The sequence below is a fragment of the Sinocyclocheilus grahami genome, unplaced genomic scaffold (assembly GCF_001515645.1).
Source record: "Sinocyclocheilus grahami isolate Dianchi unplaced genomic scaffold, SAMN03320097.WGS_v1.1 scaffold182.1, whole genome shotgun sequence".
Classification (NCBI taxonomy): Eukaryota; Metazoa; Chordata; class Actinopteri; order Cypriniformes; family Cyprinidae; genus Sinocyclocheilus; species Sinocyclocheilus grahami.
In genome coordinates, this window is record NW_015505361.1 from 628,729 (window position 1) to 652,986 (window position 24,258).

General features: G+C 38.0%; 1 protein-coding gene across 1 annotated transcript in view; it reads right to left on the bottom strand.

Annotated features, from left to right (window-relative positions):
- Positions 1 to 16,756: 16,756 nt before the first annotated feature.
- Positions 16,757 to 24,258, bottom strand: part of LOC107594389 (potassium/sodium hyperpolarization-activated cyclic nucleotide-gated channel 4-like) — an 88,076-nt gene continuing 80,574 nt past the window's right edge. Inside the window, exons 6-7 of the mRNA XM_016284410.1 lie at positions 22,015 to 22,179; positions 16,757 to 18,270 (exon numbers count right to left, since the gene is read on the bottom strand). Of these exons, the coding sequence (XP_016139896.1) occupies positions 16,838 to 18,270; positions 22,015 to 22,179 (1,598 nt within the window). The 3' untranslated portion in view covers positions 16,757 to 16,837. The remainder of the gene's footprint in view (positions 18,271 to 22,014; positions 22,180 to 24,258) is intronic.

Below are 24,258 nucleotides of genomic sequence, written 5' to 3' on the forward strand. Positions count from 1 at the left end.
TAGAGTTTATCTATCGTTGCATCCAAAGTATACATTTGATCACTTTCATGGGAATCGAACCCTTAACAGTGATGATATTAGATTATTAGTGCCATGCTCTCCAGTTTGAGAAACAGGAATGCTTGTGAATTTATTTCTAGGACATCTGGTTTAAAAAATAAACTCTGAACTGTTGCGGTGGATTAACAAATCAAACACGGCTCTCAGTGTGTTTGTGAGCTCATGACATTCACGCAGATAAGCATTGTGGGGTAACACTTTATTTTAAGGTGTCCTTGTTACACATATTACATGTACTTACTATTATAACAACAATTAATTATGCATAATTAATTGTTGTTATAATAGTAAGTACATGTAGTTAATTAATATTACTCAGTACTTATATGAATAATTACACTGTAACAAGGACACCTTAAAATAAAGCGTAACCCATTGTGGACGTGTGTGTATTGGGATTGCTGCAATTTTTCGCCTTCCCATAAATGAGGATGACAATTATTCAGATGAGGTATGAAAATGACCTTCCGTCTAAACGAGAGCAGAATGGAAATGGAGGCCGTTTCAGAACTGATGAGTCATTTATGACCTCTTGGAAAGAAGTGCTAAGAGCGTTTGTTGAACTTTTACTGCGTGTGGACATGAACAAATATATGAAGAAATCAGTCGTCAGTCTGTATAAGTCCCTTAACACGAATAGGGTGCAAAATAGTGCTCGGAAATGATTTCACTTGTGTTTTAGACAAATGACCGGAAAATCACTGTTTGTCCTTAATACAGGTCAACTGAAATATTATTTACATTATATTTCATACTATACATTTATGTTAAATACATTTTTAACGTCATTATATTTTACAATATTTTTAGTTTATTTAATATTTATTTATTTTGTATAATATTTATATTATTTTTATGAAACAAATAATTGTATCTGATTTAATTTAATGTGTATGTATAAAGAGCCAAAATTATCTGTAGTATAATTTCATACATTTTATTTTATTTTAAAGAGTTTAATGGAAGCTTTATGGTAGTGATATTCAATTAAATATTCAAGAATCATCTTAATGAACAAAACATGTAAAAATCATGAACTTTTGCTGGTCGCACAGCGTATTTTCTGCAATACTCCAAAAGCCAATGGAGTGACTTACAAAAAAACATAATCACTGCAGCGCTCTATTGGTTTAAAAACAGCAATAAAAAAACGAAATTGTGACCTATTTGTGGAAAATTGTATACATTTTCTAAATAAGACACCCATGGGCTCACTGAAGCTGTTGTTGTTGGTCGGTCAGACAGAGACAGCCGTATCTCCAGTGCTCTAAGAACAGACAGAGTCCAGCTGGACTCTCCACAACACCAGAAAACAGACAGCAAGAGAAACAGAAACCCTGAAAACAAGAGCGTGTGAGCAGCGAACACACATCCAGAGCGCAGTGGAAACTCCTCCTGTCATCAGACACCAGACGAGCTTGACCTTGGACAGGTACATGGAGTCTCCAGGGCTGATCTGGGATCTGTCAAACCGCTGTCACTGTGTGCAGAAAATCTGAGCCTGTTTACACTCACCTGCATGTTTGGTTGGTTGCTAGGGTGTTGTTATGCAGCTGCTAAGAAGTTCAGTGTGAATATTCTGATTGTCCTTATTATGCAGGAATTATGTAAAACGCTGTGGGTGTGTCTGTGTCCGACGAGCTGCGTTCTGATTGGTCGACTCTCGTCAGTCATGTCACCTCATGAATCTGAAAAAGGAAAAGAAAAAAAAGGTCATACTGTAGTATGTTAAATGGCACATGATCTACAAAATAAACATCAAAATGAGTGTAAATCAAGAGTGTTTGTGTCTATTTACTCTCAGTTCATGAAGAAGCTCATTTGAAGATAGTGAATTTATGCACCAAACCTGATTATGTCTGCTTTCACTGAAAATGTGCAAAATTAACATTATTAAACTCACATAAATCGATATTTTTTGCTATTTTTTATTATTATTTTTATATACTGGATCATATACAGTACCATCTCTCTCTCTTTTGTCTTTTCTCTGAGGGTTACTGAAGGCCTTTCATCCTCGGACTGCTAAAAGTGTTTGGATCAAACCAGCAGCTCTGACAGCCGTGCAGGTGAAACAAGGTTAGATTTACACTGAAAGAGCTTCAGCAGGGTTTAAAGCACCAGACACCTTTGTAAATACTTTCTGATATTGTGATGAATTGGCTGTATATAAAACTAAACAGTAACCAACTATTAACCTTAGTTTACATGTCACCACTGTGCTGAGGAAAATTATTAAAGGGGTCATATGATGCTGCTAAAAAGAACATTATTTTGTGTATTTGGTGTAATGAAATGTGTTTATGCGGTTTAAGGTTCAAAAAATTATTTTCCACATACTGTACATTATTGTTTCTCCTCTATGCCCCGCCTTTCTGAAACGTGTCAAATTTTACAAAGCTCATCGGTCTGAAAAGCGAGGTGTGCTCTGATTGGCCAGCTATCCAGTGCGTTGTGATTGGCCGAATACCTCAAGTGTGTGACGGAAATGTTACGCCCCTACCATATTGTGATCAGGCCGGAGCGATGATTCAAAAACATGAAAACCCATTATAAATGAGGCATTCGTTGCATCCAGTGGGGACATAATTATGGATTATAATGACTTATACTGTCTTTTTATGCGTTGCGTTGCGTTGCGTTGCATCGCGTCGTGTAAACATAAAGCCATGTCTGCATTTGTGATCGGAGAAATGCCAAACAACAAGCCCTACTCTACACTGCCCAAAAAACTCGCTTTAAATATATAAAATATAAAAACTCTTTAAATATAAAAAAATGTACTTACAGTCTGTGAGTCAGAACAGCCGGCATTGTAGTCTACTCTACCAGGATCAGGAAACAGTCCTCCATAAAATGTGCTGCACACATCTGAATATTTGGGTTGAACTGTTCTGGAACAGTGTTGTAAATACAACTTAACCACTGATTTCTAGTCGTGTTCTCTTTTGGAAGACCAAACAAAGTAGTTTCGCTTTCACAACGAAACACAGCGTCACACACGGTGGCCTAGAGTGAGCAGAGACAGCAGATTCGACGAAGGAGCGTCCGGAGGGCTTGCGGCAACCACATGTGACGACCCCGGGCTGGACTCCAAAGAGAAAGGAAGAATTTAAATCGCATCATAAATAAATAAACATATATGCCACATAGCTGTCGGGCAAAGACTTTTTATCTCTATATTTCATCATTTAATCAGTGCTAATGGTCATCTTTACGTCTGTTTGTGGGTTTTTACAAACATTTAACCAATGAAAAGTATTTTAAAAAGCTTGTGGCTAAACCTCGTCACTCTGTGTAATCTCTGCTTGTTTGCAATGCAAGGGTAAATAAAGAAGTGTGGAAGACTCTAGACCTCCTATTATAACTTTCTGGATTAGCTGCGTGTTGATGGTTTGATATAGCAATAAAATTGGGAAATTACCTCATAAATATTTAATCACAAATAAAGAAAAAGAAATTTCTCATTTATAAATATTATCGTAGGAACTATTTCCTTGTAAACAGATTTAACTGTGATATTGCTATACTTTGTACAGTTTGTGGTCTACATACAGAGACGTTTTTTCATTTGATTTTTTTTCGTATTCAGTTTTTGGTCAGATTTCTGCTCATTTATTAGACATAATATCATGCCCAGCTTTCAACTTTGTTTTGAAAATATTTTATTTGTTTTTTTATGACACGTCATTCCATAAGGAATATGATCTGATTCATTTGCTGGCAAAGTTTAGTATACACAAATGCAATTATGGCGATTATAAACTATTGTTAAAATATTTAGAATAGAAATGCTAGGACAAAGACGCGTCTTTAATACACAGAGATTTTTTTCCATGTTTAATTTTTAAAGTCTCTTCTGCTCACCAAGGCTGAATTAATTTTGTCACAAACAGAGTAAAAATCTAAAATATTATTACAATTTAAAATAAGCGTTTTCTATGTGAATATCTGTTAAAATTTTATTTATTCTCATGATCAAAGCTGAATTTTCAGCATCATTCCTCCAGTCTTCAGTGTCACATGATCTTCAGAAATCATTCTAATATGTTGATTTGCTGCTCAAGAAACATTTCTGATTATTATCAATGTTGAAAACAGTTGTACTGCCCAATATTTTTGTGGGAACTGTGATACATTTAATTTTTTCAGGATTCTTTGATGAATAGAAATCTCAAAAGAACAGTGTTTAATTGAAAAAGAAATCTTCTGTAACATTATAAATGTTTTTACTGTGACTTTTGATCAGTTTAATGCGTCCTTGCTGAATAAAATTATTCATTTGTTTGTGACTGCAAACAGATGTAAACGGTAAAGCTGACATTACAACAAAGACTCAAACATGACGCTTTATCTGCTCCAGCATCTTCCTAAGCCTGTGAGCACTTCTGAGGGTCACGGATCCGAGGAGGAGATGAATGTGAGACACACAACACAAAATCCTCTTCTCCAGTCCTGACTTTAACCGCTGTCACTCTATAATCCAGAGAAGTGGGTTAAGAGCCCCTCAACCTGCTTTTAACTGATGTCTTTGACCCACATGCCACCCGTCCTGCCCGCAGTCATAACGCTGATGACTGGCGTAATTCCCCATGATCGAGCGTTTCAGAAAGACGGAGATTTGGCTGTTTTTTGGCAGGCGGACAGCTGCGGGGAGACAGATGTCAGGAGGCTTTTTGGAGGCAGGATTTTATGCCGAGCAATAAATAAATGAAGTGAATAAAAGATCTGATAGAGAGTTTATGAAGGGTTTGAAAGGTAATGAAACTGTAAAGCCACAGAGCAGCACGCAAATGCAAAGACAAGTCCCAATACTTCAGGAGGGCAGGGGAAATAGCTCGAGTATGCCTAAAACCTTACTTTAAAAATGTTTTAAAAGAAACATATTTAAAAAAATGTTTAAAAAGAAAAAAGTTGCATGAACTTAATTCAAGATATATTCTCTGAACAATGAAGTCAAAATATTATTCTTGAAAAATTTTATAAAATAAAGAATAAACACTAAAGAAATAATATAATAAATGGATAAACACTAAAATAAATAAATTACAAAAAAATAGAAAAAATAAAAACGAAAAATTAAATAAACCACTAAATTAAAAAAAATACTAAAAAAAGAAATATGTAAATAAATCAATAAATAAAAATAAATATATTTGAAATAAATATAATAAATAAATAAATGACCATAATAAATTATATATAATATAATACAATTGTACAATAAAAAATAATAAAATAGACTAATGACTAAAAATAAAATGTAAAAATAATACATATATATAAGGTAAATATTTTTGAAATAATATTCAAAGAAAACCTAAAAATAAAATAATAAATAAAAATGAAACATAAACAAATATAAAATACATAAATATTAAATGAACCAATAAATTAAATCATTCTAAAAAACAACATCAATAAATACAAACAAAATGCATCTAAATTCAAAAATTAAAATCTAATAAACAAAAAACAAACGAGTAACTTTTAAAAACAAACAAATAAATAAATCTTTGTTTTACAAAACTGCAAAACCGATCTGATCACACTGATGCTGAGCTTTTATGAATGTTGAGGATGTCTGACAATATTTTCCTCTTGTTTTGGTTTACATCAGTTCGTGTCTCGTCTGGCACACTTACGCTTCTCTACATGACCAAAATCCATCATAATCCCTGCAGACCTTCAAATGCCACTACAAAAACACTTTAATTCACATAAAGTCCAGATTTATTTCTCTCTCTCACACAGTGACCAAGAATCTCTCTGCTGTGAGATGAAGAAATAAAAAGGTTGGGAAAGCAGCCGATGGGAACAGAAAGCTGAAGAGGAGCAGTGGTCTGTCCGTCAGGAGCAAAAAAAGATGAATTACTTTAGTGTTTGACCTGGAGAGACCCGGATCAGATTATCCCAGCACTTCTGTCTGTCAGTCCGACGGCACACACAGTCATTAACACTGTCAGTTTAGGACGAGTGACTGAATCTAGGAGTCCGAAAACTAATTTTCTGGGGTCAGTAACCCCAAATCTCCTCAGTGTTAACAACAACATCAAATCAAATTCAATCCGATTATTTTCTTATTAAATGTCCCTGCTCTTAATAGCAATGATTTATCACTGCTCATGTTCCAGGAAGAAATTAAATAATATGTTCTTAATTTAACATCATATGGGGCGTTGCTAGACATAAAGCTCTACTAGGGCACAGGCCCCCCATTACTCACATCACTTTTCTTTCTCCAAAGCCAGTTGCGTGCAATAAGTGTACAACACAATGAGCTATACAAATTGTGTAACCCACTATTCCTACACTGTAACAAGCACTAGGGAAAGTAAATGTATAGATACATTCAGTGGTATACAGCACAGTGCTCACTCAGCAAATGCACAGCTAAACAGATGAGTTTTGAGTCTGGATTTGAATGTGGCTACTGCTGGAGCACATCTGATTTCTTCTGGAAGCTGGTTCCAGCTAAGTGTGGTATAATAGTTCAAAGCGGAATAGCCTTGTTTTGAGTGAAGTGAACCCTTGGTTTTTCCTAATGATCTGCTAGGTTTATATTCAGTGAGCACATCTGCAATGCAAGCCACTGAGCGATTTATAAACAAATAACACTACTTTAAAATCAATCCTAAATGTAACTGGAAGCCAATGTAAAGACCTGAGGACTGGTGTGATATGCTCAGATTTTCTAATTCTAGTCAGAAGAAATCTTTTGCATATAAATAAATATTAATTTCATAAGACAGTTCTACAGAACACACAAATGTGTTTATTTCCGCTGTAGTGCTAATAGATTTGACCGAGGTTTTCCTGGGATTTAATGCTTTTTATCTGATGTCTGTGAGACCCGACTCTGATGGCTGAGAATGAAGTTTGTTTATCAAGTCTTACCTCCCTCAGACTCATCATTTCTCCCATCTGCTTCTCTGTGGCTGCTTCGTGCAAAACATTTCTGATGTCCATCTACAGGAGCCAATAATGTTTTAGTCAAAGTAAGATCATCCTATTATTTAGAAACATACTTTAGTTTCGTCCAGTGCTTTAAGTGGAAATACAAAATTGGGAAATCACGCTCGGGGGGCTGGAAATTGGGAGGGCACAGGGCAGCATGTGAGAACGGCAGAAAAATTCATGGTACGCTAAGAGTTAAAGTATAAAAGTGCTGCTACGGTGTACAAGTGCGCACCAGCCCACTTCGAGCACTGGTTTCATCCTTTTTTCATTCCCACCTCAACTGCATGCCGACACTTCTGCGACACTTGCAGTTAAACACACATGGATTCCTGTGCGCATGTGTCAGTTTTTCATTTAAACTGCGCTTTTACAAGCGTTGATTCGGTTATTGCATATAGATTAATTTCTTTATTCCGGGATCAACAATCTAAATTAATACACTGACAAATAAAGTAAATTATAACTCAAACTTGAGATTTTTTGACACACGCTTTACCATCTACGTCACTGAATCTGACGATTGATGACCGTCTTTTGTAATCTTGACTATCCCAATCACATGCCGGTGGGTGGAGTTAGTGTAAATAGCCTCTGCCAACAAGGAGGGCTATTTGCACTTAAGGACCTTGCACACTGAGTCCGAAACTTTCCTATGCGTTTTTCCGTTTTTTTCGTATTTGTCATCCTTTCCTATCAAAATGCTTGCTACGAATGCGAAAACGCAGAAAATCGAACCTAGTCTGAATTTTTTTATGATGACGAAAGTTTCGGAGGCAGTATGTAAACGTGATTGACACAACGTGAGGTCGTATTTATTTTTCAACGTGCGAACATTTCGGACGAAAAATTCAGACTCAGTGTGCAGAAACCTTTAGTGTAAATAGACACTGCGATTTTTTTTTAATTCCCAACAGTTAAACAGTTGCCTACAGAAAAAACAGGGGGTGCTGCAGCACCCTCAGCACCCCCACTTCCCGCGCCTATGGCTGTACGGATTGGGAAAATAGCATTTTTTAAGCATATGCCTAAAACAATGCTTAAAAACAAACAAACAACTATTTGCCAATGAAAGAAAAACTAAATTCAAAATATAGCCTTAAATAAATAAACAAACTCTGAATAAACACAAAAAATTATATAATAAATAAATGAAATAACCTAAGTATTAAATAAATTAAAGGTGACCTATTATGCCCCTTTTTACAAGATGTAAAATAAGTCTCTGATATCCCCAGAGTGTGTATATGAAGTTTTAGCTCAAAATACCCCACAGGTAATTTTTTATAGGTTGTTAGGGTTAGTTCACCCAAAAATGTTTAAAAAAATTAGTCCATGTTTTACTCACCCTCAAGGCATCCTTGACTTTATTCTTTCAGACGAACCCTATCAGAGTTATATTTAAAAAATTGTCCTTGCTCTTCCACGCGTTTTTGTGTTTATCCCTTTAAATGCAAATGAGCTGGTGCTCCCGAACCCCCTTTTCAGAAGAGGGCGGATCTTTAAGAGCTTCCGGCATACAAATAAACATTCCACTATTAGTACAAGCCTGTTATCTTTACAGAGAGCGTATTCGGTTTAAAGTCAGTCATCTGACTGTACTGTGCATAATAAATGAAATAATATTCAAATAAAACCTAAAAATAAAATAATAAATAAAAATGAAACAAACAAATATAAAATACATAAATATTAAATGAACCAATAAATTAAATCATTCTAAAAAAACTATTCAAATAAATAGCACTTAATAGTGCATTACTGCCATCATCAGGTAGCTTCTTCTTCTTCTTGGTTTTATGGCGAGTTGCAATCTTTGCGCATATCGCCACCTACTGTGCTATTATGCAATCAGGATTTTCTTTTATTATATTAGTTGTTCTGTCTCAACTCTGAAGCCATCAAGAGTCCAGGTATTTAAATGCAAATGAGCTGGTGCTCCCGAACCCCCTTTTCAGAAGAGGGCGGATCTTTAAGAGCTTCCGGCATACAAATAAACATTCCACTATTAGTACAAGCCTGTTATCTTTACAGAGAGCGTATTCGGTTTAAAGTCAGTCATCTGACTGTACTGGGCATAATAAATGAAATAATATTCAAATAAAACCTAAAAATAAAATAATAAATAAAAATGAAACATAAACAAATATAAAATACATAAATATTAAATGAACCAATAAATTAAATCATTCTAAAAAAACTATTCAAATAAATAGCACTTAATAGTGCATTACTGCCATCATCAGGTAGCTTCTTCTTCTTCTTGGTTTTATGGCGAGTTGCAATCTTTGCGCATATCGCCACCTACTGTGCTATTATGCAATCAGGATTTTCTTTTATTATATTAGTTGTTCTGTCTCAACTCTGAAGCCATCAAGAGTCCAGGTATCGGTTGGCGCTGCATCAGGTAGCTTGGATCAGAAACACTTCCTCTATCTCTTTGCTTCTCACTCAGGGCTGTGTTTATGCTAATAAGGTAGAGAGCATCACAAATGGGCGGGACCTTTTCCCCTATGTTGACGTGTATGATTTATGATTTAGTGGGATTATATATATTAAAATTTTTTTTTACATTATAGGCTGGTTGTTTTCACACTCTGCAGTCACACAACTGTTCAAACACCTTATAAAAGTGACTTGCATAATTCACACAATATCACACACAATATTTCACACATTTGGCCCTCAAAAATATAGACAAACCAATGCAAAGGCGTGACACTTACGTTGCTGTTTCCAGTAAAAAAGCTCTGTTTTGAAGCGCTCTCAGATTAGCTGTATTACTGTCTGATCTTTACGAGCTGCAGAAACTAAACAGACCACAGATGAGCTGCAGCTCTCAGCATCTGGATCTGACATCTGTGACCATACAGGAGAGAGTTAACCAGCATCACACACACACACACACACACACACACACACACTCAGCTTGCCCAGTGTCACACGAGGAGAATCCTCCGTAATTATAACAGTTTGTGGAGGCGTAATTAGACAGATGGTGGAGGGAGAGAGAGACTGACATCCACACCAGCAGCTCCTGCTGACCAGAAACACAAAGTGAGGACTCATTTAAGACTGAAACAGGAGTTTGAATAGACAGAAGATGAAAAGCCAAATCCTTCATTTTTAGATGGATTTCTGTAATTAATCATTTAAGAAATAAACCTTTAAACACTGCACAAAATGATTTTCTTTCTTAGTATTTATCTTGTTTTCCACTACAAATATCTAAACAGTCTTAACTCTAGATACACGAGAAGCAAAATTACTTAAGATATTATGTCTTTTTAAAAAATTCCTTCATTTGTTTTTATATTTTATTATTTATTACAAATTTTGAGATACATATTTGTGTTTCAGGGCAAACCCTTTCTGTGTGATTTCTTTATTTTTAGTTTGACATTATTTTTGTTTTAATTAATTAATTTAGAAAAATAAATTCAAATGGAAAACAACAATTTTCTGACTTAATTGGCAAACATTTGTTCTTGTTTTAAGCAAAAACTTAATTTTGATACTTTTTTGAGAAAAGACTGAATATTTTCTTTCATGCCATGTTTCTTAGTTATTTGTACGTGTTTACTTATTTGTACTGTAGAACAAGACAAAAATACTTTTGCAGTGAAGTCATTTTCTCCCTGAAGTCTATTTTTAATGTAAGTCAAGTTTCTTGCACCAAAAACAACTGTATTTTAGGTTTTCAAGAGATCCAGCCTGATCTAAACAGAACTAGGCAGTTTTTGCCTGTTTAATTGTACATCTGTTTCCTCTGTTATGATTGGCTAACATGCATCAATAATTTGGTCTATTTTCCTAAAAGAGAAAGAATGTACATTTTAAAACATGCATATCAGCTAAAATTGAATTATTCGATTTTTTAGGAGCTCAAACGAGTCTTCAGCATGCAGCTTTGAATCAGGACACAGATGCAGTCTAATTCTTAATATTTTTATTTGTTCTTTTCTTAATAATATCCAGTTTGTGTGCTTATTATTGTCCATCCAGGTTTTGACTGGTGCCGCAGGCGACTGTCCTGAACGCACGTGAACAGACGGTCTATAGATCTATCTACTGTCGTCTCCAACACATCTGACGCTCACATCACTAGTTATACATCACGCTTATTGCTGTTTGCCCAGGTTTATAGATTTCATAGGAACAAAAATAAGAAAAAACTGATCAATAGATTGACATTCTCTGATTGATCAGATTGGTCTCTCAGTTCAAGCATTGTGTCTTCATTATTGTCCTAAAGAAAGTGCTAAAGTGTATTTCAGTGACTTGGTGAAACCTCAGATTTAATTTCCGCTGTATTAACAATGACGCTGTCAAATGGAATAACCAGAGATCAGAGACATGACCATCAAAACATTTGGTGAATGTCACAAACCATGTCAGGAACACCAAAAGAAATGCAGAGGAATAAATAATATCATTATGTTTTATAAAGACCAAAAACACACAGTGAGGTGGGTTCGAACAGTGCTGTGGAAAACACAAACTGAGCCCTCTTAAAAACTAAACGAACAATCAAAATAAAACGAAGCATTTCGAAAATTCCTCTTAACAGAACGCAACTCATTTCTTTCAGCCAGGCATGTTTGAAATGTAACAGTTGAACTTCAACATTCCACCTGCACTGCTACATTGTAACAACTATCCAGACAATTTGCTACATTCTGCAGTAATCCACACAGAAACCAACAGCACTGCCATTTAAAGGAACAGTTCACGCAAAAATGCTTAGAATTTACTCACCCTCAGCTCAGGCCAAGCAAGATGTAGATGATTTTTGGAGACTTTGAGAAATGTAGCATTCCATCACTTGCTCAGTATCCTCTGGATCCTCTGCAGTGAATGGGTGCCGTCAGAATGAGAGTCCAAACAGCTGATAAACACATCACAATAATCCACAAGTAATCCACAACACGTGTAACACCAAAAGCTGCATGTTTGTAAGCAAATCCTTCATCAAGACGTTTTTGACTTTATAGCAGCGGTTGCGAACTCCGGTCCTGGAGAGCCGCAGCCCTGCAGAGTTCAGCTCCAACCCTAATTAAAACTCACCTGCCTGTAGCTTCCTAGAAACCATTCAGACCTTGATTAGCTTGTTCAGGTGTGTTTGATTAGGGTTGAAGCAAAACTCTGCAGGGCTGCGGCTCTCCAGGACCGACGTTTGCCACCCCTGCTTTATAGCTATACATATAAAAATCCATAATAATGCTTCCTCCAGTGAAAAAGTCCATCCGCTGTTGTCTCTCACATCAAAATCCACACACATATTTGTTTAGAGCTGTTTTGGCTCGTAAACGGTGCTTGATCTCTACATATTTCTTTCCTGATTCAGATGAGATGACTTTTTCACTGGAGGAAGCGTTATTATGGATGCATATTTTAAGTTAAAAATGTCTTAATGATGGATTTGTTTCTTACAAACACAGCTTTTGGGATCACAAGATGTTAACTGATGAACTGGAGTGGTGTGGATTACTTGTGGATTATTGTGATGTTTTTATCAGCTGTTTGGACTCTCATTCTGACGGCACCCATTCACTGCAGAGGATCCATTGCTGAGCAAGTGATGCAATGCTACATTTCTCCAAATCTGATGAAGAAACAAACTCATCTACATCTTGCATGACCTGAGGTTGAGGACATTTTCAGCACATTTTCATCTGAACTATTCCTTTAATTACTGCCAGTGCACCAGCTTCTGCTCTTCTGTCTATTTTTGTGCCTTATAATGTCAAAGGTCAGACCATGAGGCCTCATCAGCAGCAGCTAAAGGTGATGTACTGCTCTCTGGTTCTGTCTGGGTTATGGACACCTGTGACCCGTGTCAGTTTGAATCCGTCCCATGGCAGCAGCTCTCAGAACACATTTGTAGGCATGAATTATATATCAAAGCGCCGCATCCTTTTCCTCCACGCATCTTGGTAAGTGTGAAATCGAATCCTCAATCACTGCCATTGATTTTATTACCGTCTGCAGAGCCGTTTCGCGGGTGCTCAAAGCAAACGGAGCCGGCGTAAGATTAGCCGTCGGAATTGGGAACACTCCCAAATGGAATTAGAATTGTGTTATGAAAACTGGCAGACAAACCAAAGCGTTGCATGTTGCCAGGTGGATCGTGTCCAGGTTCGACTTCCTGTTGCGTCTCTAAATACGTCTCTCGTACAGAAAGCAAAGGCAGGGAATCATACATGTGTGACGCTCAGTAAACGTTTTCTGTATGTTCCTTTAGGACAAATAAATTCATGGGAAAGTGGTTAGCTATAATAGACAGAAGCAAAGTTATAATAGATTATGCAATATCTATAGGCATTATTTATGAAATACAAGCAGAACATAAATCATATATTATTAGTTTTGTACATGAAACATGTAATTTAATCAAATGTGCCAGTTATGTAAGAATAATTTGTTTGAATGAAAAGTTTGAGGTCAGCAAGTTTTTTAAAAATTCATCAAGGATGCATTAAATTGATCAAAAGTGAGAGTAAAGACATTTATAAAGGATTTATATTTCAAATAAATGCTGTTCTTTTGAACTTTCTATTAATCAAAGATCCTGAAAAAGTTTTCATCATTGATAATAATCAGAAATGTTTCTTGAGCAGCAAATCAGTATATTAGAATGATTTCTGAAGATCATGTGACACTGAAGACTGGAGTAATGATGCTGAAAATTCAGCTGCGCATCACAGATTTTACAATATATTCGCAATATATTCACACTTACATTTTTAATAATATTTCACATTTTTACTGTATTATTGATCAAATAAATGCAGCCTTGATTAACATTAAAAGTGTTTTGAATGGTAGTGATTTACACAAATGTTCTGCTCATGTTCCTTGAATAACACCCAAAATTCTTAAAAGTGAACATCAGTCGCCAGTTGCTCAAAGCAGACAAGATGAGACAAGAGTCGTTTCAATGCACACCTTTGCATCTTCTAGAAAGATTAGTTGCATTTAAAACAAAACATCGGACAATGAGTCTGGGATTCTGAAAGTTGAAATCTGATATTGAGTCTGATTCTGAACTGGACGCTCTGATTCAGTGGAGTGACAGTATCTTGTTTGACAGCTCTGCTCTGGATTTCGTGCTACGCTTCTCTAATCAGTCACTTGTTCGCCTTGATTCCTTCTCTTTCTACTTCCCATCAGCCGACACAGGTTCAGCTCCCTCCGGTTCCCATTGTTTTTATTTATTTATGTAACTGTCACAAAAAAATTCTCAAATACTACACAATCAATACTCTACCCCCTCCGGAAACTTCTGAGAGCCCTGAGAAACAATCACAAGACACGCACGCGGAGGCTCCCTGAACAAGCCTCTCATCACGGTGAGTGGCCCGTGGGGGTCCTGCCTACCTGCCGGGCCCCTGGCTGCCAGTCAGCACACATTACCTCCTCATACATCAGTGTCTCGTTGCATTTGTGCTTCCCGTCTCGCTTGCGTCTCAAAAGTTGAGGAGTTTTCACAACTTATGAGCTTTCCTCAGGTCAGATGCTCTCAGGTGTGTATAAACGCTGTATTTCACTTCGAGACACACTGAGGGTGAGAAAGAACAGGGAAAAAAAAAATCTAAAATAGGCCTTTAGAAATAACACAGTGACTTTCTTGTCATTTATGTTACAGAGGAAAACGATTTCTCTGACAGACAGATCCATGCTGTTTGTGCTCCACATATAAAAGATTCTCCAGTATGCAATGACCCAGAACACTCTAGTATGTTAGTAGTGAGTTTAGCACTCCTTTCCGCCAAAAAATGTCAAAATTTGTAGATGCAGTTGACAAAAATAATCTCTCAAACTGCAGGACTAACTAAAAGTAATGTTATATATATATATATATATATATATATATATATATAAAAGAATAAATAAACTAAATAACAAATTTTTAGTTATAAAAAATTTATACATTTTGACTGGAAATTTTTTTATAAAATTTTATTGGAAAATAATAATTTCTTGTCAACTATCCATTTGCAGATCAGTCATTAAAAATATACTGTATATTGTGTAATATACACTATAATTCAAAAGTTTGGGATTAGTAAGATCTGTATTTTAAAAAAAAATTAATAGTAATAAGAATTGATCAAAAGTGACAGTAAACTTTTATGTTGTTACAAAAGATTTGTAACTTTTTATTCATCTAAGAATTCTGAAAAAAAGTATTATATTAATATTAACGGTTTCCAACATTGATAATATATCAGAATATAAGAATGATTTTTTGAAGGATCATGTGATACTGAAGACTGGAGTAATGGTTTATAAAAATTCAGCTTTGCCATAACAGGCATAAATTACATTTTAAAATATGTTTAAAAATAAAAACTATATCTTAAATTGTATTAATATTTCACAATATCACTGTTCTTACTGTATTTTTGATCAAATAAATGCAGCCCTGATGAGCAGAAGAGACTTCTTTAAAAAAAAAATGAAAAAGCTTACTGATTGCAAACGTTTGAACGGTAGTGTGTGTGTGTGTAATTATTATTATTATTATTTTTTTTTTTCTTAAACTGAATCATGTTTTGTGCATCATTACAATTCCGGTCCGTCTGTCTGACGCTGGTCATCGTGTTGTCCTGTTCTCGAGCTGACAAGGGTCAAAGGTCGCCCGAAATGTGCCCGTCTGTCCTTTTAAATCAGAACGCTGTGGCTGAGAGTCGTGACCTGTGAGGGACTCAGGTGTGTGTAACAGACGTCTGCTGAGATCTTCAATCACCAGCCCTGAACGGATTTGATCGTCATAGTTTGGACTGACACGGTACATTCAGAATCCTTCACTCCATTCCACCTAATCAATTAGCAGCTAAAGATTTAGAAAAACAAACAAAATCACCTTTGAGCAGCTTTTTGACTAATGTTGTTGGCTTATTTTATGTACAAACAAGAAATGTTGCAGGGAGGTTTTCCATTTCTTCTCTGCTGTGACAAGGCAAAACTATTCTTGGTAAGTCTAACTTGATTGCCACTTGCATCAAGATGTAACACACACACACACATATACACACACACACACACATACACACACACACACAGTCTGCAGGGCTACACTGTCGTATGATCCTGGAAGACACAAGTGAATTGCGATTTAGTTGGGACGTTTCTCGAACCCTCTCCTCTGACGCCCACTCAATGCCCGCTGATATTACTACAGTGTGGCTGAAAGAAAACAAAAAAATGCTAAAGAGAACGTTGATTGGGAATTTTTTTGGTTTTCCTATGTTTTTCTCTCCACCTCGGAAGGTCCCAAAACATTTGCAGGATGAATAAACGGGTACAATTCCTTAAATAACCCCTTAAATTCAAGATCAGCAATATGTGATCCACATTGGGGTGACTAAAAAGTTGTTTTGGATCAGACAAAAATCAGTTTTCATATGCAGGTGTGAGTGCATAGGTTCCTGCAAAAGAGTCTTCCTGTCCACGTCAGTATTAATAACCAAACTCTTGCGGATGCATTTGGCATAGGTATAAAATAAACAATTGTCCTTTAGGTCTGTAGCATTTCACACCCTCCTATAGACTGATTAACATATATTTAAATATATAATTCCATATATATATATATTCATGAGTGAAAAAGGAGGATAACAAAGCAAAACGAAAGAGAAATCTAAAGCTCTAAGTTAACTCGGTAGGTCTAATCTTCTTAAAATCACAGTAATATTTAGATATTTAAAATTATTACGATTAAAACACAGTGCCGATACAGAGATAACGAAAGAAAACGTCAAACGCCACACAGAGGAAGATCTCTATTACTGAGTTAGGAGGGTGTGATTTAGCCTCACAAATTGGAAGGGAGCTTCGAGCGGAGCGGTTCTAATTCAGACGGGTGGCCGTCGGAGGCGCGTGGGAGAGAAAGTGCAGGTGACGTCCCTATAGAACAAGCTTGGCCTCGAGAGCCCGGTGAAGTCTGTACGGGGCCGACCATGTGCCCTGATACCGAGCTACAGGGTTTGGGGGTGAGCGTCGGGGACGAATACGGCGAGAGGCAGTAACCAGGCTCCCGAGGGGAAGACTGACCCGCTGCCTCTATGGGATGCGAGCTGGACAGTATGTTCAAATCCTCATAAAAGCGGCCCAGTGGAGAGTCTGTGCCGGAAGAGTGGTGACCTGGGAGTTGCCCGGGGCAGGAGGACTGCGGGAGGAGCAGGGAGGTGTGAGAGCCGGCGGTGCTGGAAAGGTCACTGTAGTGGAAAGTTCTCCCCGTGATGGGGCTCTGGATGGTCGGACTCGGGGCTAGAGGGGTGTAGCACGGCGAGGCGTTCGCTGAGCCATACTGAGCAAGCAAGGCCAGCGCTGACCTTTCCAAAGGAAGGTAAGTGGATAAAGCGGGCGGGATCTGGGATGACGTGGAACTCTCGGGGGCTTGGGAATGGCTGGAAGCAGGGGATCCTGGTGGGGGAGTGTGGAAGAGGTTCAACCCAGTGGAAGTCTTGCCCCCTCCGGTAGCAAATTGCTGCAGGGAGCCCGTTTGAGAGGGTTTTGGTGGGGGTTGGCCATGCAGTAATTGACTGGGTACGTGGCTGAACAAGCCTGTGGAAGGAGGGCTAGTATTCGATGAGGTTGTAGCCAAGATCCCAGTTGGAAATCCTGCTTGGAGATGTCCCGATTGTGGAGGAGTACTGGGAGCGACGGCTTGCTTTTGTCTTGGCTGCAAATGGAGCTGTGCAGTGATAGAAGTCGGAGACGCCGATGAAGAAGAGAAGCTTCCAAATGGGAATGATGAAATTCCGGCTTGCTGGCTGGAAGTAGTTGCTCCTGATGAGTGCTGCGTCCGGAGGGATGCAAGAAGCGGCGTATCGACTGCCGGACAATTCTTTGATGGGGAACCGGATGGAGAGTCACCAGCTGGTACAGGTTTTGGTGCGATTGTCTGAAACCTCTTCAGCTGGCTGGGCGGCTCATTTCTCGATCCGAGAACGGACACCGGAGGTCGGAAGAGAGTGGCGGGGAGGTGGGGTTGGTGGGTTAGTGCAATAGCGACCGATGTGGTGGCGGCAGCAGCTTGTAGAGGCGCTTGGATCAGGGGAGCCCAGATGACGGGAGTAGGGGACGGAGGAGTAGGCGGCGACGGACTCTGCATCAGGTTGGCGCAGTGAGCCATGTCTCGATCGTGCTGCACGATCTGCTGGATGATCTCACTTTCCTGGTAGTTCAAAACCCCTGAATTCAAGTCATGTTGAACCTTGTGCTGGAGAATAGAGTTCTTCTTCCCTAAGAGATGAAAGACAAAAAATCTAATTTGTAGTCAGCAGAAAACATATCTTTTATAAACAACATTAAGAAGAAGTACTGTTGTATTACTATTTTGTGGACATGATAGAATGGTAATACCATGGTTTTGTTGTAACTCTATATTCTGTTCTATAATTCTTTGGTATATGAATATGGTAGCCATTCAGTACCATGGTATTACCTTTTTTTGTACATTATAGCATGGAAATACTGTGGTTTTGTTGTTATTCTGTATTCTGTTCTATAATTCTATGTATGTAAATATGGTAATTGTTCAGTACCATGGTACAGTATATATCAATTGGCGCTTTTCCACTGCGTGGTACGACTCGGCTCGGCACGCCTCGGCTCGGCTCGGTTTGCGCTTCCACTGCAGTTCAGTATCACTTTAGAGTGGGCGGGATTATTCACATGTCGTTAGTTGCGCCACCTCAACTGCAGCATTTGGCATAAGTGTTAAATAAACAATTTTCCTTTAGATCTGTAACATTTCACACCCTCCTATAGACTGATTAACATATATTTAAATATATAATTCCATATATATATATATATATATATATATATATATATGTTTCCACTGCAGTTCAGTATCACTTTAGAGTGGGCGGGATTATTCACATGTCGTTAGTTGCGCCGCCTCAACTGCAGCATTTGGCATAAGTATTAAATAAACAATTTTCCTTTAGGTCTGTAGCATTTCACACCCTCCTATAGACTGATTAACATATATTTAAATATATAATTCCATATATATATATATTCATGAGTGAAAAAGGAGGATAACAAAGCAAAACGAAAGAGAAATCTAAAGCTCTAAGTTAACTCGGTAGGTCTAATCTTCTTAAAATCACAGTAATATTTAGATATTTAAAATTATTACGATTAAAACACAGTGCCGATACAGAGATAACGAAAGAAAACGTCAAACGCCACACAGAGGAAGATCTCTATTACTGAGTTAGGAGGGTGTGATTTAGCCTCACAAATTGGAAGGGAGCTTCGAGCGGAGCGGTTCTAATTCAGACGGGTGGCCGTCGGAGGCGCGTGGGAGAGAAAGTGCAGGTGACGTCCCTATAGAACAAGCTTGGCCTCGAGAGCCCGGTGAAGTCTGTACGGGGCCGACCATGTGCCCTGATACCGAGCTACAGGGTTTGGGGGTGAGCGTCGGGGACGAATACGGCGAGAGGCAGTAACCAGGCTCCCGAGGGGAAGACTGACCCGCTGCCTCTATGGGATGCGAGCTGGACAGTATGTTCAAATCCTCATAAAAGCGGCCCAGTGGAGAGTCTGTGCCGGAAGAGTGGTGACCTGGGAGTTGCCCGGGGCAGGAGGACTGCGGGAGGAGCAGGGAGGTGTGAGAGCCGGCGGTGCTGGAAAGGTCACTGTAGTGGAAAGTTCTCCCCGTGATGGGGCTCTGGATGGTCGGACTCGGGGCTAGAGGGGTGTAGCACGGCGAGGCGTTCGCTGAGCCATACTGAGCAAGCAAGGCCAGCGCTGACCTTTCCAAAGGAAGGTAAGTGGATAAAGCGGGCGGGATCTGGGATGACGTGGAACTCTCGGGGGCTTGGGAATGGCTGGAAGCAGGGGATCCTGGTGGGGGAGTGTGGAAGAGGTTCAACCCAGTGGAAGTCTTGCCCCCTCCGGTAGCAAATTGCTGCAGGGAGCCCGTTTGAGAGGGTTTTGGTGGGGGTTGGCCATGCAGTAATTGACTGGGTACGTGGCTGAACAAGCCTGTGGAAGGAGGGCTAGTATTCGATGAGGTTGTAGCCAAGATCCCAGTTGGAAATCCTGCTTGGAGATGTCCCGATTGTGGAGGAGTACTGGGAGCGACGGCTTGCTTTTGTCTTGGCTGCAAATGGAGCTGATATATATGAGTAAAAAAGGAGGATAACAAAGCAAAACGAAAGAGAAATCTAAAGCTCTAAGTTAACTCGGTAGGTCTCATCTTCTTAAAATCACAGTAATATTTAGATATTTAAAATTATTACGATTAAAACACAGTGCCGATGCAGAGATAACGAAAGAAAACGTCAAACGCCACACTGAGGAAGATCTCTATTACTGAGTTAAGAGGGTGTGATTTAGCCTCACAAATTGGAAGGGAGCTTCGAGCGGAGCGGTTCTAGTTCAGACGGGTGGCTGTCGGAGGCGCGTGGGTGAGAAAATAATTTTCATTCCGCGTCGCCCCATTAAGCTCTCGCTGGATCCGCTCCTCTGCTATCAATGAGAGGAACGTCTACGTCATGTTTTGGTAACGGTATGGGTCACTTGGAACCTCAACCGAGGTGGTACTAAAAAAAGTACCAGGTACTGTACCCAGTGGAAACCCCCCCAAAAGTGAACTGTACCGAGCCGTACCATGCAGTGGAAAAGGACCAAATGTGTCATGGTACCATTTTTGGACAAGATAGCATGGTATTACCATAGTTTTGTTGCAACTATATTCTGTTCTATAATTCTATGGTATATGAATATGACACACACACACACACACATATATATGTATGTGTGTGTATATATATATATATATATATATACAGTATATATACATTTACATTTAGTCATTTAGCAGACGCTTTTATCCAAAGCGACTTACAAATGAAGACAATAGAAGCAATCAAAATCAACAAAAGAGCAATGATATGCAAGTGCTATAACAAGTCTCAGTTAGCTTAACGCAGTACATTTTTAAAAATTATATGGGTTATGGGTTAAGGTGTATGAATGTCTGTACTAATTCATTTGTTAGTATTTTAGCTGCTTGTATTCTTCCTTCAAACTGATCATAGCTTTTTTTATTAATACCCACTAAAAATTGAATTATTCACCCTTAGGCAACGCCTTGAATATTAAATATCAAACGCAGCACTCTGCTCGATATGTCTACTGTTTCAACAGCGCTTTGATTCATCTCACACACCACATCACCCCTGTTAAACAGTCCTGGAGCCTGGGCTCGCCAAAGGATGGCTCCGAGCGCAATCAGAGACGGAGGGGCCGCTCGCGGTGAGGACACAGGCCGAATGGAAATAGCTCAGCGTAGCAGGGGGCAGATAATTTCTACAGGCTGACCTGCCTGCGTTTGACTGCTCCTCACTGCTGAGCCCCAGATAAGAAAGAGAACAAAAATAGAGTGCAGACACAACCTTCAGCATACGCCGGACTGATATAAACAAGAGACCAATAGCCTGGATGAGCAGAGGGCACTTTGCTATGTTTGGTAATGTCACGCTATCACTTACTACTTGATACCAATACTTTTATTTTTGGTACTTGCCGATATCGAGTATCCGATACCGATATTTTTATTGCATTTGTACATTTTTTAAATATTGGGTACAGAAACCAAAAGGGTATGTATAATGTTAGTTGGTTAACTTCATTTATCAAATAGATAGTCAAACCAAAATTTATTCAGACTCCTTCAACATTTCTCACATTATCACAGTTTATTCGCTATAGTTTAGAAAATGGTAATAAAATATCTGACAGAGAAATTACACTCCATTGTGAGACATTAGACACAAGAGGGAGTGAGAGTTTAAGTTAAGTTCAGTTTCAATTGGTGTACAGTAAGAGAAATGCATTATAATGAGACTAAAGCTGTTCCTGATTCAAGAACATGAAAATAATACTTATTTCACAGATGCTGTGTTCATACAGCACAGTATACTGTACACACTGTATTAGTAGTATGGAGTAGTATGCTAAACTTCTTACCGATGCGGTCCAGGCGGTCCAGAGCGACGGTCTCAAACGCTCTCCTCATCATGGGATACTCCTCCAGGACCTCATTGAAGTTGTCCACAGACAGAGAGTACAGACGGCAGTATGTGTCGGCCCGGACGCTGGCGGTGCGTCTGCCTCGTGTCAGCAGACAAATCTCTGAACGAGAGAAGACATAAACACACCAGTGTGCACTTCTACCATGTACTGGTACTGAGATCCTGGCAGAGTTCTAAGAAGTGCAAATGATAATAAATAATAAATTATTATAAATGCATTAACACCATAAACTGATGAAAATTATTATTATTTGCATTTATGAGCATTTCATACTGGCAGAGTATTAAAACGACAGTTTTTTTAAAGGTTTAAATGCAAATGATAATAAATATCAAATTATTATAAATGCATTTTATATGATCATTTCTTATTATTTGCATTTATACTTACAAAAAATTGCATTATAAAAAACATTTATAAGCATTTCATATTGGCAGAGTTATAAGAATATTTTTTTTCTTTAGGATAATGATGCAAATTATAATAAGTAAATTATTATAAATGCATTTATTATGATACTTATTATTATTTGCATTTATAATTGCATTTATAAGCATTTATTGCTGTAAGATTATATATTTTTAGCCTATAAATTCAAATGATAATATATAATAAATGAATATAAACAAATTTATTATGATAATTTATTATTATTTGCATTTATAATTAGGCTATAATAATTTGCATTTACAACATTTATTTATAAGCATTTGATACTGGCAAATGAGTTGTTATTATATATTTTATTCTATAGGTTATAAATGCAAATTTTAATACATTATTTATAATTGCATTCATGACTATTTAATTTTTATTACTAGCATTTATAATTATAATAAATTGCATTCATAAAATGTATAGACAATCATGCTGGCAATATAATTTTTTTCTCTTTTCTTTAGGTTAATACTGCAAATTATAAGAAATATTATTATTGATTATTTGCATTTATAAAAGGTTGAGAGAATAGTATTTCTTCAGATTTCTTTTTTTAAATTCAAGAAGTCAATGTAAAACTTGAGGAAGAAATTAAATCTAAACTGAATGTACTGTATTTAAATGTAATTGAACAAAAATCATATTATAACACAACAATGCCATCAGTACTTGTATCTATCAACATAAATGATTCTCTTAGCTCATCTCATATTGCTCCTGTAGACAGACACACACACACACACACACACACACACACACACAGGGTTCCTGCATTAAAGCTGCATGACACAGACAACTCCATCAAATTCTGCCAGAAATTACGTTGAGCTTCCACAACACCACTGTTCAGTATGAACCTTTGGCGAACCTGTGTGTGCAGACCAGAAAACACACGTCCTGTCACATTCTCTCTCCAAACACACCCAGAGCTGATCACGCTGACTTTCTATCAAGAAAAAAAAACAAACACACGCTCAAAAACAACTATCCTTCCCCCTTTTTTGGATTAAAAATGTTCTGTAATCCACAGCTGAAGCACTAAATGCCACGCAGAGCTCAGAGGACAGGCAGACCTCATATGTCACGGCGGATCAGCAGAATTACGCCCCATTTATCGGGGTGCAGAGCTGGTAACACTGCCCTCTGCTGCCCTCCAGAGAAGAGCAAAACCACTGGCTGTTAAACAACCAATACCCACAATCCTCTCCGCTTCTTAAGTGCCAAACATCAATAATAGGGACGGGGGAAGAAATCGATTTACAGACGCCAAACGATTCTTTTCAAAGACAAGACAGAAAGTCAATATTAGAATTTTACATTTAATTCTATTTTATTAACAAATCATATGCAGAACCACATTACAAAGCATCGAGAACTGTGAACACGACTACCTGAATCTGAATCAAATGGTAAGATTCGCAGCACTAATCAATGCTTGAGCTGCAGTCAGAGTCAGTATTCTTACTGTATGATGACTATTGACTCGTTTGTATTTGTCTCCTGAGTATTATTTTCCCGTTTGACATGGCATTGGAATGAGATGCCGGCTGGACACACAGAAGTGACAGTGGATTTGTTCCAGAATGATTTTGTGATCGCACACTGACCCCAGTTTAGCTCATGGCAGCGTTTCCATTAGCATGATGCGTTCAACAGCTGATCTCTGACTCAACAAAATAAAACAACATCAACGTCCAGCAGGAAATCCGGCTGGAACAATCTGATGGAGTACTGGGATTG